We start from the raw sequence: 26,261 nt of genomic DNA on the forward strand, positions 1-26,261 counted from the left end.
CTCACTCGTTTTGGCCAAAGTCAGAGAAAGGAAAGGCGTCGAGCGACAGCCATAAATCGGGATCAAGAGGGAAGTCATTGGCGAAGGCCTCGATCGAGTCCAGGAGAGGATCAGCAGAGTGATCGTCGTATAGTTCATTCGCTGCTGCGTATGCATCAGCTTCAGTCAAACTTGTGATGGCCGATACACCATTGCTCATGGTTGCCGTAGGCGCATTGATCTGAGTAGTGCGAGTCACAACTCTGTTGGCCATGCGTTGAACCTCCTGCTGTAGTTCTTCGAGCACGATGCTATATCGTAAGCTAGGCGCATTTGCTTGCGTGGCCTCGTTGAGGTACCGCTGAACAGTGTCCGCCAACTTCAAGAGTTCCTGGTCTTCGATGGACGTCAAGGCTGGTAAGCGACCATGCCTTCGCTGGATCAGCCAGATGTATACGATTGAGAGCGCGTTGAAGCACACAAACTGTGTATACCAAAATGCTTGGAAGATGTGCTTGCCCAGACCAGCAGCAAGGACAGCGTCCAAGGTTGACTGTGCTGCTGAAAGGCAAGTCTCTACTTGCAATTCCCTCAAGGCGACTTGGCTTGTGTCTATCAGCAAGCTAGGTCGGTTGATCAGCATCCGAGCATGGGCGTGGGCCAATTGCAATACCGTAATTTGTCTTCGGAAAATCGGTATCAAGCTGGAAGCGTGGATCTGTCCTGATAGGACGACAGGCAGCGATGCGTGCCATGCTGCGGTCTCCTCATTCAGCTTGAGTGCCGTCTCGAGCTTCTGGGTACTACTCTTCCGCCGCACAGAGTTTTGCTCTCTAGCCGCCTTCTTCACGATACGAGTGATCTGCGCATGGAAGATCGATGCCTTGATTATGCTATCCCGCATTGGACGTTCTACCACGACACCAGTACTGGTCAGGTCTTCATCCTCGACCGCATCTGGCAGTTTCTGATCCACATCGTCCAAGTGTATGAGCGGCGGTCGTCCAAGGATAACGCTGAGATACGTATCCAGAGTTGATGCTGCCCAAAATGCGCGCTTCCGACACTCTCGGATGATACAGTCTTGAGGCTGGCCAGCAGGGCCTGCAGTTGCTCTGTGCAAGCCCAGTGCCATCACGAGCTGGATAGTGGTGCCGAAGTGGTACCACGCTTGATTCGGCCTTGAGGTGTGGAGCAGAAAAAGGCATGTGGCAAGTCTCGCTTGCACCGACTCTAGACGGGCTCTGCCTCGTTCGGCCTGCAACTTCTCCTGTGCCATGCGGAAAAGGTGCTCGCTCTCCCGCCACGAGTGTTCGTCAGGGTCCAATATCTCCTTGGACTCCCCAACATTGAACAGTCGAGCCGTGGCCAGGACCATGAGCACAATGGCTTGGCGAGCTGGAAGTAGAGAAGCGCCATTTACCTGCTCCTGGACCTCGTGAAACCCTTCTAACCATCGTGCAACGGTCTGTTTATGCAAGAACCGGTAGGTGGGCATGGCAAGGTCGAAGTACTGAGACAACAGCATAGAAGTCATGTGTCGATTTGACAACTGGAATCCATCTGGTTCCATTGGTGACACCTGGCGATCGCCGAAAGCCCAGATGGGCTCAGATTGATCGGGCTCTTCAGCAGAATTTCCGGCAAGATTGGAGTGGAGACCGTCCTTCTCGAAACGCTTCCAGGCCCGGCGGAGAAAGGTATATGGGGAGGTTGGGCCCAGGTATTGTCCAGCGAAGGTCGTAGATCCGCCTTCTGGCGAACCTGCCCTCGAAGTTCTCGCATGCGTCTCAGCGCCGTTGGTCAAGGGGAGAGGAAGAGCAATACTGCGAATCACATCCTGTGGCACGGGGGAGATAGATACATTGTTGGCTCCAGGTTGGGTCGCCAGTGGAGCGGCAGGCGAGGGTTGCACCAGTCTGCCCCTTGTGTAAGATGCATTGTAGGTGCAGTTCGATCCATTATTCTGGCAAGAGATGCAAGGTAACTCGCCAGTACATCGGCGTTTGCGACTCTTGCAGGAGTCACAGGCTTCGTAGTTGTTAGAGTGATGCATCGTCGATATACCAACATGGACTCACCTCGAGTGACTTTTTGACGCTTCGTACTGCGCTCTGGTGACCCGATGGTCCCATCGGATGCTTGCTGCGCCACAGGCGACTCATGGCTCATTGTACGCTTCTGTGATGAAGGGCTGGCATCCATGTTTGGCGGACATTCATCCTCGTCTTATCCGAGGCAGTCGCAGTGGAGATGTTTTGATGTTCGCTCATGCCATGCCCTCTGCACTTAATGCAGTCGGCCAAGAACGATGGCCACTGTGCGGCAAGATACAATGTAACGACGCTCTGCATGGACAAGTCTACGTGGATACTCGTGTTCGTCCTTCAATGTCACGAAAGCAAATCCACTCGTCTCAAGGTCTCCGCAGCCAGTGTGTCGTTGTCGCGTGGAAGTGGGGTTCAATTCCAATGCCATGTGAACGGCAACTAGCGTAACGCTGCCACGGGCCAATCGACAGCTAGACAGGTGTCTTTCGCGTCTTCCACTCGTGAAATCCATGCAACACACCAACATGTCGCGATTCGTGTCTGGTGGCACGGATGAGCAGCCGACAGAACGCGATGAGGCGTGGCTCCAAGCTCAAAAGGAGATTGAAGCAAAGCACCTCGCCAAGATCGAGGCCGGCAAGCAGGAAGGCGGTAAATCTCTCTATGAGACTCTGCAAGCCAACAAAGGTGATGATGCGATTGGACTTCGCAGATAACAGACATATGCGACTGACGGGACGGGATAGTAAGCCGCAAAACAAGAGCAGTTTGAAGAATCCATCCGCCTCACCAACCAGTTCCAATCGTTGAACGAAGATGAAGTCGAGTTTCTGGACTCAGTCCTGGAATCGCAACGCGAGAAGGAGAATGCCGTGAGGAAGCAAACAGCCGAGGAGATGCAAGCTTTCAAACAGCAGCAAGAGGAGGCAGAGAAGAAGGCAAAGGCTGCCGAGACTTCACAAACGCCAGAGACGGCGAGCACTTCTTGGGCAGTGTCGAGGAAGCGGAAGAAGGGAAAGGAAGAAGTCTTCGGTGGCGTGAAGCTGCGCAAGGCCTCCAGCGGCGAGCCGTCTCCAGCATCGAAAAGTCCGGCAGTGGCAGACGCTCGAACAAGCACCAAGAAAGATCCCGCTGCAGCGGACACACCTCAAACTGCTGGTGGGAAGGACAACAGGGCTGCAACAGTTTCGAGCCCAGAGAAGGATAAGATGAGCACCTCAAAGCCGCCTGCCGCGGTGAGCAGTGCAGGACTAGGATTGGCCGCATACTCATCCGATGAGGACGACTAGGCTACTCATTATCTGCTTTGTGTTCTCAAGATGCCTTTGCGTCGACCTTCACACTTGGTCATATCCACTTGGTCGTATCGTAGGTACCTTCGAAACCCACTCACGTTGGACGCAATGCTCCAAACATGATTACAGACTCCAGCTTGCCATTCTTGAACACGGCATTCTCCCTCCGACCCTCGACTACGAAACCTGCCTTACCGAGCAGTGCGGCAGAACCTTTGTTGAGCTCGCCGACTTCTCCATTCAAACGCACCAGGATCCCGAAGGTCTTCCACGTCCACTGCACGAACGCCGGCACGATCGTAGACATTACACCCTTTCCCCAATGCTCTTCGCCGATCCAGTACCCAAGCTCCGCTGAGCGAATGTAAACATCTAGGCGGTACATGTCAGAAAGATTTACGGCTAGGCGGATTCTGGCAAGAGCACTTACCGTGACCAGGCTCCAAGCCGATACTACCAACAGTTTCATCATTGACAGTGATTGCGTAGTTGAGAGCCGTCAGAGGACCGCTGGCACCAGTCTCAGAAGACCATTCGCCAGCTTGGAGCATGCTCTTCTGGCTGTTGCAGAGCTCGATCCAGAAATTGCCGGCCTCCAGCGTATATGGGCTGGGCTGTGGACGCATTAGTGTGGACTCTGATTGTTGGAGGCTGGTAACTTACAAACCGATCCCTCATGAACTTGGCTACGTTCTTGTTGTTTGCATGGTGAGCCATCGATTCGGCATCGCTAAGACGCTGTAGCATGGCTTTAGATGTGGATATGCACGCTTCAACGTTGGACTCTTACATAACGTCTCACTCCGAGGCCGCGATCCAGCTTCAAGATGTAACCATCCTCTGCATCTTCAGCGCCGACCGTCATCCTGATGCCTGTAGTGTTGCTGTTGAGAAGTTGTTTTCGAAACTGGAGGCAAGGTGACTAACATTGTGCGGCTGAGTTTTAGGCTAACGCGAGCCAGAAGGAGCACTGCAGTGGAGAGATTTAGCCGGGCACAGAACGCGTGTTAAAGCAGTTGCAATGAGGTACCCACCAAACAAGACTTTGACTCACGTCTGTTGCTGGCACCTCAATGACGTTTGAGGATTCATACTGATGTCTACTGTCTTTCCGTCGTTGAGCATCTGAAGCACTTTTGGCAGAGTACCACTGCAGAATCGACCTTACGTCCAACATCACTTCAGTCCAGCTCAATCACATGCTGTAGCCTATCGCCAAGATGTATCAGGTGGCCCTGCTCGGACTCACATCGCTCATTCGAGACCACGCGGCTGTCCAAGGTCAATGCAGACAGCCAATGCGAGGCTGTCATTGGCCACTTGCTATTTTGGCAAGTTGCAACCTTTACAGTCGCTCGCAATCACGGTGCTGGCAGCGTTCGATCACCTTTCGTGATTGAGATGCGTTCCTCGTAGAACCTCCAACATCAGCATTCGCCACGCCAGTCGTTGGGCCGTTCGTGCAATACATCATATACTGGTCTTCAGCCCGGTGGAATACGCGAGTCAAAGTGTCCAGCCCAAGGATGCCACCCAAGCGCAAGGGCCGTTTTGCAAGTATGTTCATGGCTCTTCCAAGACAACATCATGTAGGTACTGACCATCCAGCACACGGAGGACCAGACAACAGCACGCAGACAAGTTCGAAAGAAACAAGATTCGCCAGGTCCATACTGGATGCCGTCCGAATCCTGATCGCGCAATCGCTGTTCGTCGTGTTACCAGCATACCTTATAACTGGCGCGACCGACGTGGCGTGGCGGATGTTCTGCATATCCGCGTATACCTTCGCCATCAATATGGTCACCTGGCTTGCTTACCGCACGAGCAAGTGGCCGGAGCACATCTTGACCACCATACTCTACCTAGCTCTCATCACCTTCGGAGGCTGGCCAGCAGCTCTCGTATGTCAAGGTTACTTCGGCGCTGGCAGCAGATCCTACCTGCCCGGGTTCCTTGGCTGGGTCAACATTGCTCTCTGCGCGGTAGCCGGCGAGGTCATTTTGGTCCGGTATGCGGAGGACGACGATACATTGGCGGGAACGTCGAAGAGACACACTTGCGATGTGCTCACCGAGTGGATCAAGATTCAATCATGCCAGCCTGTTACCTGGTGGTTCAATCGCTGGGTCTGGGGATATATTGTCAGAATGATTTGAGTGTCGGGGCCACAGGCAGGAGAAGCATGTGTGACAAGAAAAGGCAAGAAGAGCCTCGATGATTGAGCAGTATGACACGGCTACGAGGTATGGTCTCTTGTTCGATGCGCTTGTCCGCACAAGTGAATACTGACCAAAAACGGATGATTCCGTGTCAAAGCCGCGTGCCGTGCAGGTACGACCAAACCGATGCCGAGTGGAAGAAGCAGGTAGATATCGAGAGACAAACGAGATCATATCTCGAGGTTGAAGATGAGACAGCGCATTTTCGATGAATTGGAGGGTATAGGCATGCCAAATAGTAAATAAATGACAACATATACCAGCGCAAAGGTCCCATGTCGATTCATTCTCTGATTTCGCGATCAAGGCGTGTCTTGTGCAGGATACCCGACCTCTTGTGAAGTGATGTAGGCAGCTATGGTTTTTCCCAACCTTCAACGCCCGACGGGCTCAGGAACGACTTGGAATATAGCGCCCGGACGACACACCGAGCTCACGAAGAGCTCCAGATGCGCGCCACATTCGCTCTGAGATCTGTCGACCGGATGTGCTCCATTGTGGTTTGTGAAGTTCCCATGGGTCGTCGAACTGTCGCAGCAATCAACCAACAGTGCCCGAGAGCACGCCAGGATCGCTGGACACAGATCTGTGTTTGGAGGAAGGAAAGCAGAAGCTGGCAGCAAACTGAAAATTTTGATACTGAGCGAGAGCACGGGGCACTCGGCTGCTGCCGTGCCGAAGCGGAAGCGAGTCATGAGCAGTCGTGAACCTCGATTTCTCGAACTGACAATCTCTCTTTCCACCTCACGTTTGCTGCACTCCAACCACACTTATCGCTAACCAGACCGGCAAAATGGCGTCCGGAATGTCTGCTGAGCAGATTGAGCAGATGAACAAGGTCCGTGTGTCGCTCGGCCTGCAACCACTGGAAGTGCCAGGACAAGGACCACAGTTCAAGGAAGACGATGATGGCAGCGACAGCGATCAGAGCGAGGACTTGAGCACACTGGAGAAGCGCGCAGCAGCTGCAGGGAACAACTGGCAGCGACACGAAGCAGAGAGGAAGGAGAAGGAGGAGCGGCAGAAGCGCAAAGATGCCGCAAAGAAGGCCCGTGATCTTGCGGCGCGCAACGAGAAGCTGCAGGGCAAAGGTCTCGGTGATGAGGATGCAGCCGAAGAAGTTGATACTCGTACGTGGCTGCTGCAGCAGAAGAAGAGGCAAAAGAAGATCGACAAAGCACGCAAACTGGAAGAGGAGCTGGCCGCACGGGAGCAACAAGCCGAGTATACGGCCAAGGATCTTGCTGGAGTGAAGGTCGGCCACGAAGCTGCAGAATTTGACGAACTTACTGGCGAGCAGATCCTCACGCTGAAAGACGCTGCAATCGGCGAGGAAAGCGAGGATGATGAGCTGGAGAACACCGATCTCAAAGCGAAGGAAAAGCTCGAAGAGAAGCTCAAGCTCTTGAAGAAGCGGCCTGACTACGATCCGACTGAGCAGGGAGAGCAGAAGAACCTCTTGTCGAAGTACGATGAGGAGATTGACGGCAAGAAGCAGAAACGATTCACACTGGATGGTCAAGGCACAGCAGCAGAAGCGTTGAAGAGGAAAGCTGCCAATGAGGGCGAGGTCAAAGGTAAGGGTGTCAAGATTAGTCTCGACATTCTCAAAGACGATGCGCCAACTTCAGACTATGTCGACCCCTCGACAATCAAAGTGAAGAAGGCCAAGAAGAGCAAGAAAGAGAAGAAGACGCGACAGAAAGCTGCCGATGAAGACGATATCGTACCACTTGTCACACAGTCTGCGTCTGTTTCCAACGGAGATGCAATGGATCTTGACAATGAACAGGAAGTTGTCACTGCGAGCAAGAAGAGATCGTTTGAGTTCGACGACGATGAAGATCTACAGGCCAAGCTTGCAGAGCAGCGGCGGCAGGCTCTGAAGAAGCGCAAGAAGACGGATGCAGCAGAGCTTGCTCGGCAAATGCGAGAAGAAATGCCAGTCGATGAACCAGAGCCGGAGGAAGAAGGATTGGTCATGGATGAGACTACCGAGTTTGTTGCTAATTTGAAGAAGCCTGACGAGGCTGATGAAGATGATATCCGGGCAAAACGAAGCAAATCAGCTCAGCCCGGTGCAGCAGGCTCTCCGGATGTGCAAGATGAGGACGACGATGGCGACACCAATATGGGGCAACAGTCTTATGCTGACGCAGAAGAGGAAGAAGAGCGACAAGTGCGTATAAAGCGTGAGGCTTCGAACGCTGCCGAGATTTCTGCGACCGGTCTGGAAGATGAGGAGAGTCTAGTTGGCTCCGGAATTGGTGCATCACTAAACATGCTTCGCAAGCGTGGTCTCATCGACAGTCCAGCGGCCGAAGGCTCAGTGGAGAGAGAACGTCAACGCATGAAGTTCCTAGCAGATAAGCAACAGCTGGTCGAGGAGTATGATCAAAGAGCCAAGGACCAGCGTGAAGCCGATCGCCGCAGTGGCCGATTCGACAAGATGACTAACCGTGAGCGCGATGCCTTGGCTCGCCAACAAAACGAGCAGAGAGAGCAATACATATCACGATTGCTAGCCGAGAAGTTCAACAAGGAGTATAAGCCGGATGTCAAGCTGAGGTATAACGATGAGCACGGTCGCGAGATGAATCAGAAGGAAGCTTTCAAGCATCTCAGTCATATGTTTCACGGCAAGGGCTCAGGCAAGGGCAAGACCGAGAAGCGTCTCAAGAAGATCGAAGACGAGAAGAAGAGCGCGGCCCGAGGAATGCTCAATGTCGGCGAGGAGGGCGGATTCTCGAACGTCCAAGGTAGAGAAGGAAAGCGGCAGAAGACGGCAGGTGTTCGTCTCCAATAAGAGCCGACGAGCATATCCAAGGTTAGTACGAACTTGATGCTTGACAAAGCAATGGATATTCATCATCTTCTAGACCCACGCCCAGCCCCAAGGGGGCACCGCCACTCGAGGTGAGTCCCATTTCGTTCTTCGCTGTTATCATTGTGCTGCAGAGGTCCTACGCTTTGTTATTGAGGTTTGGGCGTTTGGCCGTCTGACACTCATTGGTCTGCGATGATGCTCAAGACGAAACGTTCTTGATTATCTCACTGTCAGACTTAGCCAGGTAGGTCTGAGGCGTGAAGCGCCGGTAGGCCATAGCCTGAGATCACCATATGTAGGCGTGAAGATGTGCGCGTCAAGTCGCAGGCGTTGTGATCAAACTCGAGCAAAGGGTAACGATCTGCCATGGCATCGTCGAGATGCTGTAGCATCTCTGCGGCGAGGGAGTCAGGAATCTCTTCGATGTCAGTCCATCCCGCTGCGCTACTCGCCCACGGAGGTTGCGATGGTGCAAGCAGCATCAATGGCATGCAGCAGATTGCAGCACAACCACGAACGTTTCGGCAGTCTCTGCGAAGGTGGTGGGACGAGGCAGGTACATAGTATCAGCATCAGGACAGCCCTGTCAGAACTGTTCATCCTGCTCTTGATCACCGCAGCTAGCAATGACACGTGCCTTATGACACAAACAATAGACAATACCAATTGGTTGATGTTCCTCACGTCAAGACGCGTCGGTTTCCTTTATGTGGTCCGTGCGCTCGTTGCACAAAGCTCACTTCCATCTCGCGACTTTGGACCTTGTCCTCTCCACACATATCCACGACACAACATCAGGGCAGAAACTTCAAGAACACTTCCCAACTGTCCGTTACCATCGTCTCATACTCCAACATAAGAAGTCTGATCTCTGCGATCGAGTTTGGGTAAAATCACTTTTCCGTGGAGCCAGGGCTTTGAGCAAACGGTACCTCAACACATCACAACGTACCATCATGGCACCAACAGCTGCTGGACAGCCCATGTACAACAAAGATGAGAAAGTGTTGTGTTTCCACGGTGTGTATGGCTGGCGGGTCGTTCTGGTCAAGCAGAATTTTCTAATCATGCCTGGCAGGCGAGCTGCTGTACGAAGCCAAAGTGCTGGACTACAAGCTGAAAGACAATGCGGAAGGAAAGAAAGATGTTATCTACCTCTACCGCGTCCATTACAAGGGCTGGAAGAACACGTGAGTCTCAGTCTACATTGCGACTGCCTTCCACGGCCTCTCTTTCTGGTCTTGCGCGAGTCTTGCCTACCTGTCCAGAAATGTACTCTGACGGCGATCGCCGCCGCTTGCTGCCTCATCGACTTTCTCGATGATGCTCATCTGCATGATCCGACTCTGTATCAATTATGGCTCGACGCACCGCGGGAAAGGCTGCGGCATACGTACGACCACCAAACTTGAGCAAGACAGCTGACGCTCATCAGGTGGGACGACTGGGTGCCCCAAGAACGTGTTCGCAAGCTCACAGACGAGAACAAGGAACTCGCACAGAACCTCAAGAAGGACATGGATGCTCAGCGCAGAGCAGCCTCTGGCAAGCCTCCTTCGACATCCACCACCAAGAAGCGTCCTTTTGGCTCCGATCTGACAGGTGGCTCTTCGGCCCGTGGCAGCGAGGACAGGAGCTCTGTCGCGCCAATGCCACCGCGAGGAACGAAGCGAGGACGCGACATCGAGGGCATCGACAAGGTGAGTCTCTCCAGCTATTCGCCGTGTACCGCCCTGGTCTAGCATGCTTTCGAGGTTCGGCGCTGTCAGACTTGGCGCAGACCAACTGCAAAAGCCGCTGCGAGTCGTGCCCATTTTTGACCGTGGCGAGTGCATTGCGGTCACCGCATCTCGAAGCAGTGAGACATGACCTGCGCTGTCGTCTTGCAGTCTCCCAGGCTTCGATCTATGGCACTGGATGCGTTCTTCCGTCATGCGTCGACAACACTCAGGTCTCCATACTAACAACTTTACAGGAAGAAGAATTCGTGCGACGACCAGCCGTGCGATTATTCATCCCTGACACTCTCAAGTCGATACTGGTCGACGACTGGGAGAAGGTCACCAAGGAGCAGAAACTCGTGCCTATGCCTTCGTCAACACCCATCACTCAGTTCTTGAACGACTACTACGAAGCAGAGAGCATCCACAGAAGACCAGGTTCTGCCGACGCTGACATTCTCGAAGAGATCATCGCGGGCGTCAAGGAGTACTTCAACAAGGCACTTGGGCGCATCCTTCTGTATCGGTTCGAGCGGCCACAGTTCTACGAGGTTCACAAGCAGGTTGAGTCTGGTCATGGCGAGCAGGCCGGTAAGACGTTATGCGATATGTATGGCTGCGAGCATCTTCTGCGACTGTTTGGTAGGCTTTGGCAACTCTCCGATGTCATTTTCAAATGCTGATAAGATTATAGTCTCCATGCCAGATCTGATCGCGCATACCAACATGGACACTCAGTCCGTCAGTCGCCTTCGAGAAGAACTGTCCAAGATGACTCAGTGGTTAGCGAAGAGAGTGGAGAAATACCTCTCCGCAGACTACGAGCACGCTGGGCAAGACTACCTTGACGGCGCGAAGACCGGCGCTTGACGCAGTACCTCCAAGGAAAGGCGTTAGTATAGGTATTCCGAGACTTTCGAGATGCATAGGGGCGGCGACAAGAATCGGGCACTGCTTCACAGGATTGCGAGAGCGCGAAAGCGAATAGCAGCATCGGTGGAGTTCTGAGAATGTCGTTTTGATACAGTGACTTGCTATATTACATTTTTTGTCACCTTTGATTCCTCCTGCCCACTCCATGCATGCGCTATTCGCGTCGTCTGTCATGTATCGAGATATTTGAGGTATCTTGCGATATGACCGTCTTCTTTCAAGAACTCATGGTCCGCTCGCAAAGCCCTGTTTGCTGGGTCTTCTGGACGATCCGCGAGACTACCCAACATCTCGCCCAATACACCCCGATAGTCGTTGTTGAGAGTGACTGCGCATGGTCGGCACAGCTTGAGACCGCAGCTTTCACCGCGATCAGTGGGCATACACCCAAACGTCGCTTTCGCTTGACTGACGCAGATATTGCATACTGGCGCTTGATCCGTATCTTGAGGTGGAAGCTTGCCGAGCCTGTGCTGATAGCAAGTGACAATCGCCAGCCTGCCTGAGGTGCAAGCGTAGCAAATCTTCGTCTTTCCGATTTCATGGACCTGCGTGTGGCCGCCCTTCATTTCGATAAAACCACTCCCGTCATGCCTATCGAAGACTTCTGGATGCATGATGCCAAAGCCGATCGCCGGCAGGTCAATCTCTGTGCAGTAGTCACAAGAGGAGTCTTGTCCGCTTTCGAGGTCGCAGTTGAAGGTGATTGGATGTGAGAAGCTGGTGTAGATCTTGTGTACGGTGCCCTTGGGCCGGGAGTCAACCAATTCCGTGACGTTATCTTGTAAGGTTTTGCTTTCCATGTGATCTGGTGCGGCACTCCCAGCTGGTGAAGCGCTTTCAGTAGTTGCATTGGCTGAGATAGTACATGGAAGACCGCGCGTAGTGCATCCCTCGCAAGGACTACCAGGGCAACCAGCGGGATATGAGCATCGCCTGCCACCTCCAACACACTCGAGACAATCTTCGAGCTCTTTTTGTTTGCCGCCTCTCCGTTTCGGAAACGGATCAGCCTCCCAGTCTCTATCATAGCTGATTCTAGGTCTGATGAACTCTTTCACAGGACCGGCGATACACCTTTGACCGACCCTTTCACACTGCTCACACGATCCACCATGTTGTCGAGTGTACGTGTATGAGCAACTCATCCTGCGCCGCTTACACATCTCGCATGCTCGTTTTCGTACTGGTGGTATGATGGGCTCGCAGTCTAAATCATCCTCGAAGCACGTCTGGCATGGCCAGTGCCTTTCGTCGTGCAGGAGAGAGCATGTGCCAGTAGTGATGCAAGCCCAACACCCGCGAGCGAAGGGCTTGGCAGTCAGATCAATGTCAGCTCCCACGCCGTTAGTCACATCCTGAATCGAGCCGGAGTGAGTGGCCACAAGTTTGCTTCTCCTTCGTAGCTTGTAGCCCGCCTTGTCGAATTGTTCCCGCACGGCAAGCTTATTGAGCAGATCCTTGAAGCCAGCTTTGCCAGTCTGGCTTGTGAATCTGAGAGGCACGACAAGCCTTGTTGCTGCCGAGGCTTCACTTGTGAGCTCGTCAGTGAGGTCTTCGCGGAATTCTTCATCCGAAGCTGCTCCAGCGAGGCCTCGATGAAGGCGCTGCTGTGTCGTTGCCCTCAATTTGGCCCGTTTCTGTCTTTCCTGTCGCTTCTCCTCCTCGGGGTCATAATCCCAGTCTCGTCGTTGTCGATCCAGGTAGTGGGAAATGTCCGCTTCTCCCCCCACTGCGATCTCAGCTCTCGCTTGGGAAGCTCGAACTCCCCGTCGGTGAACTCCTGCGTCGGCTCGACCTTATCCGTGCCGCTAGCTTCGTTCTCAACTGGCGTTGATGTCGATGGAGCGGTGTCACGTAGTGCCGCTTGAGCATGCTCGTCTTCGAGGGTTGAATCATGAGGTGATGATAGGGGCTGGTCCTCCGAATCTGTAATGGTATCACACATTTGTTGAAGGGTGGTCCAGTCAACGTCGTCGTTGGCGACATCATCATTGTTGGTGATGACATTGTCGCCGAAGAAGTGCTGAACAAGCGACCTCGGGTCCTGGGCATTCCCGTCGACCTGTATGGAAGATTCAGTGAGGACTGGAGTCTCTGGGAAGGGGGAGGTGGTAGTCATGTTGAAGGATGGCGATACTCAATGCATGTCTTGCTGTTGAGACGATGTAGAGTGGGTGTAGACGCGGAAGCTCTGTCTTGTAAGCGCGGAATCTGGGCGAAAGCCTGAGGCATGCTCTGACATGTGAGGCTTCAAGTATGGCTGTGGCGTCACGCGAGCTTGTGGTCTGAATGTCCACCTGGGCAGTGAACAGTACCGCCAAGATGCCCATCCAGCTCTTACCTGATGTAAGGTCGCAATGGCACATATCTTGTTGTCGCTGTAGCCATCGGCATCGAGGCCACTGGCTGACGACTGCTCGAACCTCATACAGTACACTTCATCAGTTCCGCGAGCGTGCTCGTGGCGTGCTAGTCTTGCCCGAAGCAGCAAATGTTTGAGTACGATTAGCAGACTGCCTGGAGGGCTTCGTACTGTACTTGACCCATGACTCCGAGTCTGTTCAACGGTCATCGCTCTTGCGCGTCCTTGCTAACAGGCACCGTTGGTCGAGGGCCAGTCACCGCTGCGATATCGGTATCGGTGAGGCACATCGTCTCCTCGACGAAGCGGAGTTGATCCAAAACCAACGTCTACCGCAGACATGAGCTACAGTCCTGGGCATAGTTTTTACAGCCCCTGTATTTACGCTAACCCCTTCCGGCTATCCATGTCCATCTCAGAAGGTGTTGCTACCTTCAATCTCATTATCCACACACTCACACACGCGCTATCTATCGCCACCATGCCGAAGGGACGCGTCTTTACCGAATTCGAGAAGGGCGAGATGTGGTCTCTTCACAAACACGCCTACTGGCCGCTGCAGCAGATTGCAGACGCCCTTCACACTAACAAAGGCTCTATCTCTTCAGTAATCTCACGGCTTAAAAGAGTGCCACCTTCCACACCGAAGAAGAGAGGCCCACCACCTGTAATCAACACCTCTAAGCGTCAGCCACTTGTCCATCGAGCCACCACTGATACTAAAAGCCGCCGCCTGCGATACGAACAGATTGCCGCGATAGAGGGCATCTTTAGCGACGTCCGGACAGTAAGAGCTACGTTTAAGAAGGAGGGCTTCTCACGATATGTCGCAATACGTAAGCCGTTGTTGACTGAGAAACATAAGGAGGCACGGCTTCGATAGGCAAGGGCTTATATTAAATGGACAGTAGAACAGTGCGCTCAGGTCCTTTAGACAGATGAAGCTTCATTCAGGTGTAGAATATTCGGACAGGTCTATGTGACACGTAGGGCAGATATGCCCTCTATCGCGGCAATCTGTTCGTATCGCAGGCGGCGGCTTTTAGTATCAGTGGTGGCTCGATGGACAAGTGGCTGACGCTTAGAGGTGTTGATTACAGGTGGTGGGCCTCTCTTCTTCGGTGTGGAAGGTGGCACTCTTTTAAGCCGTGAGATTACTGAAGAGATAGAGCCTTTGTTAGTGTGAAGGGCGTCTGCAATCTGCTGCAGCGGCCAGTAGGCGTGTTTGTGAAGAGACCACATCTCGCCCTTCTCGAATTCGGTAAAGACGCGTCCCTTCGGCATGGTGGCGATAGATAGCGCGTGTGTGAGTGTGTGGATAATGAGATTGAAGGTAGCAACACCTTCTGAGATGGACATGGATAGCCGGAAGGGGTTAGCGTAAATACAGGGGCTGTAAAAACTATGCCCAGGACTGTAGCTCAAGATAAGGTATGTCTATTGTCGACGTCCATGGGTAGAATGATCGTGCTGCAATGTCGCTTCCAATGTCGTTGTTAAGGAGTCGCCGGCACTTCGGCAAAACCTGCCTCGTGGTGAAAAGCTTTGCCTCGCAGCTCTTTCTTTCCATCATTGACCTTCGAAGCCACCATCTGCACTGATGCCTTCCGCAACACTCTCTCCAGCACATGGAGCTGTACCTCATTAGACATGGCGAAACGGTTGACAACGTAGCCGGACTGTACGCTGGCGTCAGAGACTCGGCACTGACCATCCACGGTGTCGAGCAGGCTCGCCGGCTCGGTGAGCACTTCGCAAAGCATGAAGTACACTTCTCGCACATCTTCGCCTCGCCACTGTCCAGAGCACTGAAAACAGCTCAAGCTGTTCATGCCGCGCAGAAGTCCTCAGACAAGGGTCAGGATCAGCTCTCCATCGCCCAGGTCCCCGACCTCATCGAGCAAGACTTTGGACACTACGAAGGCAAAAGCTTCCACGCACGAACAGAGGCAAGGAAGACGGGCAAGGAGTCTCATCGTGAGAAACACATATACGACCCAGATTTCGTCGATGTCGAGAGCAAGGAGTCTTTGAACAAGCGAGCCGATGCTTTCTTAGACCAGCATATGATACCATTGTTCGAGAAGAAGCCTGTATCGGGTCGAAGGATAGTGGCCATTGTGTCGCATGGCATATTGCTGTCACATCTATGGCGCAGGCTACTAGCTCGCTTTGCCTCGAAAAGTGTGACCGTGGCTCCAGAGGTCATCGCAGCCCGCGACAGCATTGTTCTGGAGCATCTCGGTGGCTGGTCGAACACGGGATACCTCGAGCTCGTTCTCAGCCAAACTGAAGCGGTCGTTGGCGTATCTGGTGATGAGTCTGAGTTATTGTCGACTTCTCGCACTGGCGACAATCAGGATCTCAAGACCAAGGTTGATGCAACGGCCACGACGCCGCCTCCTGTCCCGCCCGTCATCGATGAAAAGAAGACGACCTCAGTCCCAGGCAGTATGAAAGGCTGGACTACAATGATACGCGGCATTGACAGGAAAGAACATCTTACAGGCTTAAAGAGGCAACGTGGCGGTATAGGCCGTTCGGCTCACGACGAAGGCCAGAAAAAGCTTGACGGCTTCTTCAAGCGGCAGCGTACAGGCTGAAATACTGCTACACGCTCAGCAGGTTCTATGCCCAGCTGCTTGACAGACGCCACGCTATGCATGGCATGACACTACACAACGCCTCCTGATGACAAAAGGTACGTAATGCAACATCTCCTTACGCCTTGCCCTGCTATGATGATACACAATAACTACACAGACCTGTTCTGAATAATCATGTGGATTCACTTATTGTCCAACTGCTGTCTGATATGCACAAATCAAGACCTCTCGCTGCAACGTACCTCTGCAGAGACCATCAAGCTGACAGCTCAGCAGGATCCTTTGGAGCTACGACAGAGATTCAGATCCAGACAATCATGGCTTCAGCATGCACTGCGTTTCTCGCGGGCTCTTTTCCGAAGCAGCTTACGATGAACGTGCTTCACATCTCAACACCGAAGAGAGGCTCGCAATCATGAACCACCACAATCTCGTATGCGCGAGGTCACATTTAGGCACATTCAATTCCAATGAGACTGCTCGCATCACATCTCACAAGACTCTGCCCGTGCCACAACCTGAGTAACCACGGACAAATCTTGGTTGCCAGGTGGATAGCCAACGGATAGTCGCAGACTACCATGTCCTCCGGTCCCAACATCTGGCATCTTCGTGCTGCATTACGTATCACTTGAGAGGCAGCAGAATGCTAGCGTGCTCAGTATAAAGCTCAACGGCGCTCGAAAGCAGTACAGCAGCTGCATGGAACCCTAACAGGCTATCGAACAGCCTCCGGCATCATCGCGTCACAATACCTCCACGCTACCCAGGGGTCCAAGAACGTGAAAGCCATCGTTGCGGCCCAGTTGCCACATGCCTCTGTCGACCTCCTTACCTTCGCGCTTCACTCGTTTAGTTGTATCGGAACTGCTGGTGTCGCCTGTGATACAGATTGCAGAGCTGTGCTTCGGAAGGCACTAGCGATGTTGCGTACTGCGTGTATGTAACACGGTTTCGGGATCTAGGGAACAGCAGGAGCGTCCATCTCGATCGGCATTACAAGATTTCCACCATTTGAAGTTCCACGACCATCGATTCCACCATTTCACATGTTGAAACATGGATCCGAGTGTGCCTTGCTCAATGGAAGCACGATCTCTCACCAGACCCTTGCTCAGCGGCGGCAGTGGCGCCACTACGCAAGTTTGATTGGTTTCGGCAGAAAGTTGCCGAGCAGATCCCTGCCTCGCCCGCCACAAACGGCTTCACTTCTGCTATATCATATCTCTTCCATGTGTATCCCTTGATAGACTGTATCCATCGATAGGCCATACAGGCCCGTGGGACTGCTATCCAGAACGATGTTGGAGCATTGGCGTGTTGGGCGTGAAACGAAGGCGCAGGCCAAACGCCAGGCGAAGTAGGACAACGCGCAGCAGACGCACCAAAGCGTTCAGGCGGCATCGATGTTGCAAGATATGGCCCTTGCACAAAGCAGTGAAGGAGTTGACCCTTGCAAATACTGCACTGTAGGTGCTGCTGTGCGACTGTGCCGTGCATATGAAGTCACAAACATGGTGGCTAGCGAGCGGTCCAAGCGCCCAGCCTCTTTTTGCTCAAGAACGTTTTCTCACTTCACGCCGACTTTTCTCACAACGCTCAGAACCAAAAAGCATCACTCGTCGACTGACTCAATCAACATCGTCAACGCTCATCTTCATCGCCAAGTACGCTCCACACACGGGCAGCAACAGTCACTACCGACTTTCGACAACAGCCAATATCAAGATGCGCTCCTCCATCGCTATCGGCGCTTTCGCGCTCGTCACCTTCGCCATTGCCGATGTCACTGGTGGTAAGTTGTTTGGATAACAAAGTTGCCACCACGAGCACGTCGCTGACTTCTCGCAGAGCTTCATCATCACCATCAACACCGCTTCCATACTAACGACGACTAGTCACCGTCACCCAATACCCAACCACCTGCTCAGCCAGTGAGTGCAGTCAAAATGCCTCCCCGTCAAGCCCAGGCACCCCTGATGCACTCACTGTCCTCCTTTCTGCTGCCTCTGCCTCCTCCCCTGCCACTACAAATGCCCTCAGCGTGTTGCTATCAGCACAAGCTACTTACCCTGGCCAAACCACGTACACGGTCACAACAACGGCCTCGATACAACCCTCCCCATACGCGATACCATCCATATCTTCCTCGATACCATCTGCACTATCATCGATACCCTCCACTCTATCCACGCTGCCCTCTCCATCAATTTACGGTTCACGGACGGAAAGCTTACCATCCCCGACCACAGGCCCAGTTGCTCCAGCTGCACCAACTTATGGAGGCGAGACACCAATCGACACTACCGTCACCTTGTCATCCACCATTACTACTGGCGCTACTGAGACAATTCCCGTCGCTCCAACCACCACCGAGACTCCACCTCCGGCTCCTCCAGCTTCGGAGACCACAGTCCCAGTCGTGACCTCGCCAAGTGACACTGTCATCCCACCACCTGGCACCGAGACCCCACCTCCAGCTCCAGGCCCGACCGACACTGGCGTTCCACCAGAGGCCACGACCTCCTTCAGCACCAACACCGCCAACCCGGTCGAAGGTAGCAGCACAGCCAGCGCACCAACAACTGCCTCCACCACTGAGGCACCACCAGCCGACTCGTCCACCGAAGGCGCTCCTCAGCAGACCGGCGGCGCTGACAGCTTCAAGCAACCAAGCATCATGGGTCTCGGTGCTGCTGTGGCTGCTTTGCTTATCATCTGAGCCGTTCCATCCAAGCTCTGAGGGCAAACGTGACAACCTTTTGTCGCAAACGCTCTCATCGCTCTACGATACTTCAACGGCAACTGCTGACTTACATGAGGGAAGCGAAAGGTGCTCGGGCGTAATGGCGCGATGGATATACCCCAAGCGTGCATGCTTACTTTGCGGAATTGGAATTGATGATGCATTGAGCGATGATCAACAGGCCCGGCGTGGCTTTGCTGTAACTATAGTCTCCAGTGCATAATGTAATAAAACTGCATGAACGGACCATTTGCATCGGACTGTCATCTCCTTGCTGGCCTAGCTGTGCGACCAACTCACCCGCACGTTAGCTGATTCCTTCAGACACGTGGAGCGCACGCATCCGCCACGAGGAAATGCCACGGCGAACGAAACCTAAAAGTACGTCCAAAGTATGTTCATTCAAGGCCTACGGCCTGTGATCCGCGCCTATACACCTCTTATATGAGTATGTACTCCCCGTCCGCACGGTCCATAGCTTTTCGCCATCGGAACGCCTGTCCGTACCGCCCAGTCCTCCCAGCTTCAGAGTCTCGCCTGCGAGCCTTGACTTCTGCAGCTTCCATCCCTTGGACGTTATTGCCCACTTCACGCCACACCTTTTCGAGAACTTCTAAACCGGACAGATTATTGTAGAAGCCACTTTCTTGCTGCACTTCGACGCATCGTGCTCTGATGATGTTGCGGTGTGCCTCGTCGACACACTCACTACCGACCAAGAACAGAGGCCATAGCAAAAACTTGTTGACACAGCTGGTGATCTCAAGGGACGTGATGTGGTACAGTGCTTTCGAGACGTATTTCTGAAAGTTAGGGTGGGAACTTGGAAGAACTGGGTGACCAAGTCGCTCTGTGTAGAGCAGAGCCGAGTAGCGGAAGCTTTCGTTAATGTGTAGCATATCGCGTTGGCCCAAGTCGATCTCAGGTCCAGTGGTGGAGGTATGTGCTGTGGAGTTGAAGGCTGTGTCCATCTGCCACATCTGTAGTCTGGAGCGAATGTCATTCCACTCGCTCCAGAACTCGCGTCTGTCGTCGGTATTTGTTGTGTTCGTGTTATCGTTAGTGGGATTGTCGTTATCGTCATCGGAAGAAAGGATTGGTGTACCCCAGCCATTGCCATCGATTTGCTCGTAGTCAGCTGCCGACATGGAGCGAGGAGCCTGCCTCTTTGCCTTCAGTGATACTGGGGGTCGCGGTATTCGATCGACACCTCTCTCCTGCATTTTGACTGGTCGGCCTTGAGCGAGCAGATTGAGGCGGCCCAGCCGCGCAATGAGCTTGAACAGTCTGCCATCACAACCCGAAAACTGCTCTAAAGCGCCAAGACCCGCAGAGTAGTCCAGCATATCGAGTGATTCGCCCTTGATCTGCATCTCCCGGTCGTTGACAGCGCTTGTCATTACGTCAAACCACATGAAGAACATCTCAACCCAGCGAGTGAAGTCCGACTGACCATTCGGACGGCGAAGCGAGAGTAGCTTCTGTACGCCGGCAAGCTGGGTCTTGAACTTGCTGAAGCCAGAGTCACACACATGGAAGAGGCAGAGGATAAGAAGCGTCGCCAATACCGAATCATCCTGAGCAGCCCGGCTGTCGGTGAGCTGCATGTTGAGCTGATCAATTGACATTTGCTTGTAGCAAGTTTCCTCTGCTGTAGGCTCGTTGGCATTGATCGGCTTCGCGCTAGCATCAAATGCATCCGTGAGCTCCTCAACAAATCCCATCTGCCGTGGCGGCTGTTGTTTCCGCATGCGTAGGTTGTTGGTCGCAAGAGCAGCGACTGCGTTCTGAAGTCCTTCGTTGTGTATTGCAAGTTGAAGAACATGCTTTCTGTAAGGATTCTCGGAGCTGTCAAAAGCTACAAGAAACGGACACACGTGGCGATCGTAATATTCCATCAGCGATTGCATCCGTGGCGTGAAGGTGAAGAAGGGACTGCTGAATCGAGGATCTAGGATTGAAAGGGTCTTCTGTTCAAGTTCACTGTCGTCTTCTGGTATGCCCTCGAGCTGATCGAATGGGTTGAAGTTCAGGTTCATGTCATAACCTGGGCTGAAGAGGATCTCATCGGGCCCTGGACCAAATTGCACCAAATCAGTCCCGGGGGTCTCTGAAATGGCGTTGCTCTCATATGTCGCTCGGCTTTGCAACGAGTCGATGCTGGAGCTCAGCGCATCAGCATATGAATCGATCGAGCTGTTGAGAGGCTGGCTAGTGTAAGATATCGGCGCTGACTGCGAGAATGGTTCCGAGAACGTGACAGAGCCTGGTGTTTGGGGATATTCCAACGGAGAATGGAACTCGTTGTCTGTATACGAGCCCGTCGGACTACCAGAACTGGGAGCTAATCGAGCATCGTACTGTGGTCCAAACGCTGTGTGTATGTGCTGCAACGAGTGATGCCTCAGGAACGATGGCCTATGTTCTCTGCCCGGAGGAGGGGTCGAATGTCCTTCGAAGGTCGGTATCTGCCATCCATGAGGAGCGGGAGGGATATCGGGCACGCCCTGCTGATGGTATTGTGCATGCAAGGGTGCAGATGTCGGCGCTGGAAAGCGTTGCTGCTGTTGTTGCTGCTGTTGTTGCTGCTGTTGTTGCTGCTGCTGTTGCTGCTGTTGTTGCTGCTGTTGTTGCTGCTGTTGTTGCTGCTGTTGTTGCTGCTGTTGTTGCTGCTGTTGTTGCTGCTGTTGTTGCTGCTGTTGTTGCTGCTGTTGTTGCTGCTGTTGTTGCTGCTGTTGTTGTTGCTGCTCTTGCAGTGGCTGCACTTTCGAGCTCTCGATCACGACCGGATCGATGGCAGCCTCTACCTTGACCTTGACGCTGGTCGGGCTCTTTCTTCTGCGTGGTTCATCCGGCACCACATTGTCTGCTCCATTGGCGACGGGACACGACAGGCCACGGAACTTGCCTCGACTGGCAACTCCCACGATCCACGTCAACTGCGTTGGGTATCCGGAGCATATCTGGCCCTCTCCAATGCACGGCCCACAGTAGGGTCGCTTTCGATCACATATGATGCCTCGCTTGGAGCAACTGAAGCAGTCGTCTGCGGCTCCTGCTGCCGTCTTGCGTCGTCTCTTCCTGGGCGGCTGCTGGGTGCGACTGGCGGTTGCGGATGCCATGACGGTGACGATGACGAGGACGGACGGGTATGCAAAGCGGCTGGCTGAGGCGTTCGTCCAACAGCAGCAATGCTCTGCTCTGCTGCTCTCGAGGAGGAAGGTGCTCTGGTGGCTGCGCGGCGTCTCTCACTGGCATCGGGATACGAGGCGCCCCATACGTACGTCTCGAGCAGCACTCGTCGGTGGGCATCAGCAGGGTAATAATGAAGAAGGAGCGATGCAACTAGCGACCGCGCGCGAGGCGAACTGCGATCTCAATTCATCCTCCCGCCATAGCCCGGAGGCTCCAGCAGCACTTGCAAGCTTGCACCGCTCCGCTTGGTTCACGCGCTTCACAGGTTCCTGATGGAGGTCATGGCCGGTACCATTCACGCCTACGAGGGCCACCAATGAACGACATGCTCGCCGACAGCGTTATCAGCCGCGGCATTCCAGAAGACGCTAAGATGGCTGCAAATTGCCGCTACTGTAGTCCTGTGCTGTCTAACCGGGGGTCGATCGGACCTAGATCACGCAAACGCACGCGATGCTCTGAGACAGTGTGGCTTGCCCACCGGGCATGAGGCTTCGTCAACGTGGCAGCAGCGTGTCGCCCTGTGGAAGAAATCCATCTCATTTATACAACACGATACTGCATGTATACCTCGACAGTCGTGGTCAAGCAACTTCACATATCGTAGTACCGTAGACTGTAGTGCCGCTCGAAGGGCAGCCCCCGCCTTTGGCACAATTAAGGTTGATGCGCACTACCACCTCGCCACTAGTACACTACGAATCTACGACAGCCGGACGCCACAAAGCCCCGACTTGCAGCGCTCCATGTCGCGCTTCTGGGCAGTGCGCCGTGCCTGCAGACACCACCACAGCTGCTCGATATTATTATTGTGCCCTGGATATTGAAGGGCCAGGTTGTTGCTCGATCATCAACCACTAAGGTGCCGCCTCCTTCACACGAACCACACCGCAGACGCCCTTCCTCTTGTCGTATGTACAGTATCTCATATGTAAGGTCACACTGGCTGCAAGTCTAGGTACGTATCAAGCATCTCGCATGGGCGACTCGAGGTTGAGTGTGCGAGCTTGTGTCATGTGTCAAGGTTCGCCTTGTGGGAAAGTTCCGCCTGAGCTTGCAACCCTTGTCAGGTTCGTGCATGCAATGGAGGATGCTACCTCACCTCACGTGACCTTGGCGAGTGTTCAGTACAGTAGGTACTTGTGCGAACGCCCGGGGAGTCTTTTCAAGATGATAGACTACAGCAGGTAAGGTAACAAGGCACGACTGTTGGGATAGCTGAGATGTGACACCTTTCTGATCATACCCGTCGGCAGTCTGCATTGGCCGTACTTGGCACAGGAGAGCTGATGGAGCTTCATCAACCCACACAGGGACAAATCTAATACAGTACTGTAAGTCGAAGGAGTCCTTTCCCGTCTCGCAGCAGTTGCAGAGGAGCACTTGTGGGCTGTACTTCTGCCTTGTCCAGCTTCGTTGCAGAGCACTGTTCTCGGCCGTCCTTGCTACCTCTCGCGAGACTTTGCCATGCAAGGACTACTCAGCGTACACCAGACAGGTCATGACGATCCTCGCTGGCCCAGAATCGGTCGATGAGAGCCGAGCTCATACTGTTCTCAGCAGTCCAAAGACCCACCGTTCATCGGTCAGCGCTCATATGAGGCATATGGGGCCAGGAGGCTCCATCGACTACCGGCAATATCTTCCAGAGCTCACTCGGTTGTGGGTGTGTATCTGCGATGGGATGGCACAGCACGCACTGGCATATAAAGCTTCACGCCGCGCAGGATGAGGGCCCGCCCTGCGAAGCATAGACGCAGACTACCCCAAGACTGCCCAGAGAGAACTCGGAACTCTCCGACGCAGACATGAGTGGCAAAGCTCAAGGCTATGTGCGGTTTGCCTGCATACACAGAAATCTGGGCTGTCCGGAATGGGTCTGGCAGAACGGTGCTGCTTGCAGCTCGTGTATTGTAAGTTGTCCTCTGGCACGCTGGGACGCTGGGACGCTGGGGCGCTGGGACCCAAAGTGGAAGTCAGCTGATAAGATGTAGGCACAAGGTCGAGACTCCGGCAGGAGATGAGCAGACAGTGTCCGTACTGAACATGGCCCCCAAACAAGCATGGTCCTGGACTTCTTACCGAGTGTCCCAAAGACGTCGCTGACGTCGCTGATCAGACGAGTGAGTGCTCTAAAGCCGCGAATTAGTTCCGTGTTGTGGAGATCGGCTCTGGTTTGCCTATAGCCCTAATACTGACTCGACCCTCTCAGAGGCAAGCCGTAAACAACCGGCATGATGACGAAAGCGTGCGTTGCTGGAGAGGAAATTCTGGAGTAGGGTAGAATAGGCCAGGCTTCTGTAACGTCTGCGGATAAGCAGGGCAAAACCAAGTTGCGGATCCACTTCTCCACCTCTTCGACTCCTGTCTTCTCAATCTTCACAGAGGGCACTGGCGTTGGCACTGCGACAGTCCCTACCTGCCTCTTGAGGTACAGTGTACCAACTGCATCTGGAGGCAGTGCAGGGTATGCTCCATACTGAAGCGCACGCAATGGTTCGCATGAATGTCTCGCAAGTGACGGTGGACCGACTCCACTCACTTCTCTGTCTCGGTCCTTCCTTCAGCGATCCTCGGCATCACATGCTGTAGTTTGATGATCCAAAAGTTGGTAAAAGGCAGGGCGGCTGCTTGAGAGATCTCGCTCATGCTTGCGTTCACATACTATCAGCCAAAACGCAATTCGAATCGTGTCATACCTATCCCTGCATTGCAACTAGGCGACGAGACTTTTGTCAGACGCGAACCCGAGGTACAGGAGATGAGCAGCGATGTTGCTCCCGAATGTCTCGGTGCAGCTGTGGCACAGTTGTTCTCGGCTCGAAATACATACAAGTACTCCTGAGGCCACGTGTACACACGTATGAGCTGATGATGAGAGCAATTTAAAACTTCTCTTGTGCTGGACGAAGGTCGAGTTCATGAGTCCAGACAGTCGGCTCCTGCTGCGACAACCACAAGTATGTCTTACCAACGGCTTCAGCAGCCATGTGCTTGCCGCTCTTGGTATCCTCGTTATCTGCGTCTGCGATGCGTCCATTCGCAATGGTGTGCTAAGCCAGTCAGTCAATGATCCCTTGATAACGGCTTCTGATGGCTACGAACTGCGACGTGCACGCCTTTAGCACTCATCTCTCTCGCCAAGGCTTGGGCAAGCTGCCGAACACTGCCTCGTGAAGCTCCATAGCTTCCGAACTCTGCATTGCAGCGCAAGGCACCCTGCGACACGCGTTAGAAAAAAAGACTGATAGGCACTCGACCGTGATCGAGCGTCGTCCAGCTTACAAGAGTGCCGGTAAATATCAAGGTGCCCTTCTTCTCTGAGCCCTCCGCCAACGTCTTCTCGCCGTGGTCTTCGAAGAACCGCTTGAGTGATTCCTGAGCAAAGACCATCGCTCCACCGACATAGGACTCGAGAGGTGCCATGAATTCATCGAACGTCTCGCTCATGAAAGGCTTCTTAGAGCTGTTCTTGATGGAAAAGATCGCGACCTAGAACGATCTTAGCGAACATGGCCAAATAGCTGTGACTTGCCACTGACCTTCAGTTTGAGCCCTTGAAAAGCATTAGCCGTTTTGATGTCGGCAAATGCCTTGCGCAGGTTCTCTGGCTTGGTGTCCGTAGGGAATGCTTCGAGAACAGCGTCTGGACTCTGCGACCGAAGCGACTTGACAAGATCGTTGAGCGGCTCTGGTCTTCTGGCCAACAGTGCCACCGCCATATTTCCGTGACTTGGATGCGACAGGATCCGAGCAATGCCTGTGCTGCAATCAGCATCTGTCTGGAACAAGATCTCTACTCCATCGCACCTGCTCCAGTAGCTGGACCGGCTCCGATAAGGATAGCCAGACCTGAGGGCGCCATGATTCGGGATGGAGATGAAAAGGGCCAAAGATAAAGTTGTTCAATATGGAGAAGGCCAAACGACTGCTGGTGAAGCCGATGTTAACATGTCGACAAGAAGCACACATCACTCGTCCCAAATTACGTCAGGCCTGCAGGAACGAACCGCAAGGCAACCGCGTACCGCTTTGCCGGTCATATATTGCATTCTTACGAGTGTAGACACTGCATTTGCGATGTAATCGCTGGATCCGTGGAGTGTGCTCGAGGTGAGCGTGAATAGAAGGTAGTGTCCGATGGAAGGAGAAGGTGAAGTCGCAAAAGCGGTGAGCTCTGGTTCATTGGCTCAGTTGCCGAAGGAACACGATCCATCGCAAGCGCTACGACACATTCTGCGACGAAGATTGAATGCATGAAACTGGCATGAACGTGAACGGGCTTTCTCAATCTAGCCATGCTACGTATCAACATTCAAAG

At 53.5% G+C, this 26,261-nt stretch overlaps 13 protein-coding genes across 13 annotated transcripts; 7 read left to right on the plus strand and 6 right to left on the minus strand.

The window, feature by feature from the left end:
• Nucleotide 1: 1 nt before the first annotated feature.
• On the minus strand, nt 2-2,184 carry CLAFUR5_01469 (Putative transcriptional regulatory protein; the record flags this gene model as incomplete). The annotated part of the gene is made up of 2 exons (XM_047900617.1): nt 2-2,010; nt 2,061-2,184. 2 exons carry the CDS (start codon nt 2,182-2,184, stop codon nt 2-4), a joined length of 2,133 nt encoding a protein of 710 aa, XP_047755209.1.
• A 355-nt stretch (nt 2,185-2,539) lies between these two features.
• Nucleotides 2,540-3,319, plus strand: CLAFUR5_01470 (uncharacterized protein; the record flags this gene model as incomplete). Its single annotated transcript, XM_047900618.1, has 2 exons — nt 2,540-2,717; nt 2,781-3,319. 2 exons carry the CDS (start codon nt 2,540-2,542, stop codon nt 3,317-3,319), a joined length of 717 nt encoding a protein of 238 aa, XP_047756404.1.
• Nucleotides 3,320-3,419: 100 nt separating this feature from the next.
• On the minus strand, nt 3,420-4,190 carry CLAFUR5_01471 (uncharacterized protein; the record flags this gene model as incomplete). Its single annotated transcript, XM_047900619.1, has 4 exons — nt 3,420-3,697; nt 3,756-3,939; nt 3,989-4,063; nt 4,116-4,190. 4 exons carry the CDS (start codon nt 4,188-4,190, stop codon nt 3,420-3,422), a joined length of 612 nt encoding a protein of 203 aa, XP_047756405.1.
• A 661-nt stretch (nt 4,191-4,851) lies between these two features.
• CLAFUR5_01472 (uncharacterized protein) lies at nt 4,852-5,484 on the plus strand (the record flags this gene model as incomplete). The annotated part of the gene is made up of 2 exons (XM_047900620.1): nt 4,852-4,882; nt 4,934-5,484. The coding sequence occupies 2 exons, from the start codon at nt 4,852-4,854 to the stop codon at nt 5,482-5,484; spliced, it is 582 nt and encodes a 193-aa protein (XP_047756406.1).
• An 856-nt stretch (nt 5,485-6,340) lies between these two features.
• CLAFUR5_01473 (U4/U6.U5 tri-snRNP-associated protein snu66) lies at nt 6,341-8,353 on the plus strand (the record flags this gene model as incomplete). Its single annotated transcript, XM_047900621.1, has 1 exon — nt 6,341-8,353. The coding sequence occupies one exon, from the start codon at nt 6,341-6,343 to the stop codon at nt 8,351-8,353; it is 2,013 nt and encodes a 670-aa protein (XP_047756407.1).
• A 977-nt stretch (nt 8,354-9,330) lies between these two features.
• On the plus strand, nt 9,331-10,965 carry CLAFUR5_01474 (Chromatin modification-related protein eaf3; the record flags this gene model as incomplete). The annotated part of the gene is made up of 5 exons (XM_047900622.1): nt 9,331-9,394; nt 9,453-9,564; nt 9,810-10,074; nt 10,350-10,737; nt 10,790-10,965. The coding sequence occupies 5 exons, from the start codon at nt 9,331-9,333 to the stop codon at nt 10,963-10,965; spliced, it is 1,005 nt and encodes a 334-aa protein (XP_047756408.1).
• Nucleotides 10,966-11,198: 233 nt separating this feature from the next.
• On the minus strand, nt 11,199-11,831 carry CLAFUR5_01475 (uncharacterized protein; the record flags this gene model as incomplete). The annotated part of the gene is made up of 1 exon (XM_047900623.1): nt 11,199-11,831. One exon carries the CDS (start codon nt 11,829-11,831, stop codon nt 11,199-11,201), a length of 633 nt encoding a protein of 210 aa, XP_047756409.1.
• Nucleotides 11,832-12,652: 821 nt separating this feature from the next.
• Nucleotides 12,653-13,150, minus strand: CLAFUR5_01476 (uncharacterized protein; the record flags this gene model as incomplete). The annotated part of the gene is made up of 1 exon (XM_047900624.1): nt 12,653-13,150. One exon carries the CDS (start codon nt 13,148-13,150, stop codon nt 12,653-12,655), a length of 498 nt encoding a protein of 165 aa, XP_047756410.1.
• A 1,871-nt stretch (nt 13,151-15,021) lies between these two features.
• On the plus strand, nt 15,022-15,996 carry CLAFUR5_01477 (Adenosylcobalamin/alpha-ribazole phosphatase; the record flags this gene model as incomplete). Its single annotated transcript, XM_047900625.1, has 1 exon — nt 15,022-15,996. One exon carries the CDS (start codon nt 15,022-15,024, stop codon nt 15,994-15,996), a length of 975 nt encoding a protein of 324 aa, XP_047756411.1.
• Nucleotides 15,997-17,727: 1,731 nt separating this feature from the next.
• Nucleotides 17,728-18,721, plus strand: CLAFUR5_01478 (uncharacterized protein; the record flags this gene model as incomplete). The annotated part of the gene is made up of 3 exons (XM_047900626.1): nt 17,728-17,794; nt 17,898-17,933; nt 18,252-18,721. The coding sequence occupies 3 exons, from the start codon at nt 17,728-17,730 to the stop codon at nt 18,719-18,721; spliced, it is 573 nt and encodes a 190-aa protein (XP_047756412.1).
• A 464-nt stretch (nt 18,722-19,185) lies between these two features.
• On the minus strand, nt 19,186-21,867 carry CLAFUR5_01479 (uncharacterized protein; the record flags this gene model as incomplete). The annotated part of the gene is made up of 1 exon (XM_047900627.1): nt 19,186-21,867. One exon carries the CDS (start codon nt 21,865-21,867, stop codon nt 19,186-19,188), a length of 2,682 nt encoding a protein of 893 aa, XP_047756413.1.
• A 1,051-nt stretch (nt 21,868-22,918) lies between these two features.
• CLAFUR5_01480 (uncharacterized protein) lies at nt 22,919-23,672 on the plus strand (the record flags this gene model as incomplete). Its single annotated transcript, XM_047900628.1, has 2 exons — nt 22,919-23,127; nt 23,363-23,672. The coding sequence occupies 2 exons, from the start codon at nt 22,919-22,921 to the stop codon at nt 23,670-23,672; spliced, it is 519 nt and encodes a 172-aa protein (XP_047756980.1).
• Nucleotides 23,673-24,825: 1,153 nt separating this feature from the next.
• On the minus strand, nt 24,826-25,992 carry CLAFUR5_01481 (uncharacterized protein; the record flags this gene model as incomplete). Its single annotated transcript, XM_047900629.1, has 6 exons — nt 24,826-24,993; nt 25,046-25,159; nt 25,226-25,432; nt 25,483-25,700; nt 25,751-25,868; nt 25,969-25,992. 6 exons carry the CDS (start codon nt 25,990-25,992, stop codon nt 24,826-24,828), a joined length of 849 nt encoding a protein of 282 aa, XP_047756979.1.
• Between the last annotated feature and the right edge of the window lie 269 nt (nt 25,993-26,261).

The sequence above is a fragment of the Fulvia fulva genome, chromosome 1 (assembly GCF_020509005.1).
Source record: "Fulvia fulva chromosome 1, complete sequence".
Taxonomy (NCBI): Eukaryota; Fungi; Ascomycota; class Dothideomycetes; order Mycosphaerellales; family Mycosphaerellaceae; genus Fulvia; species Fulvia fulva.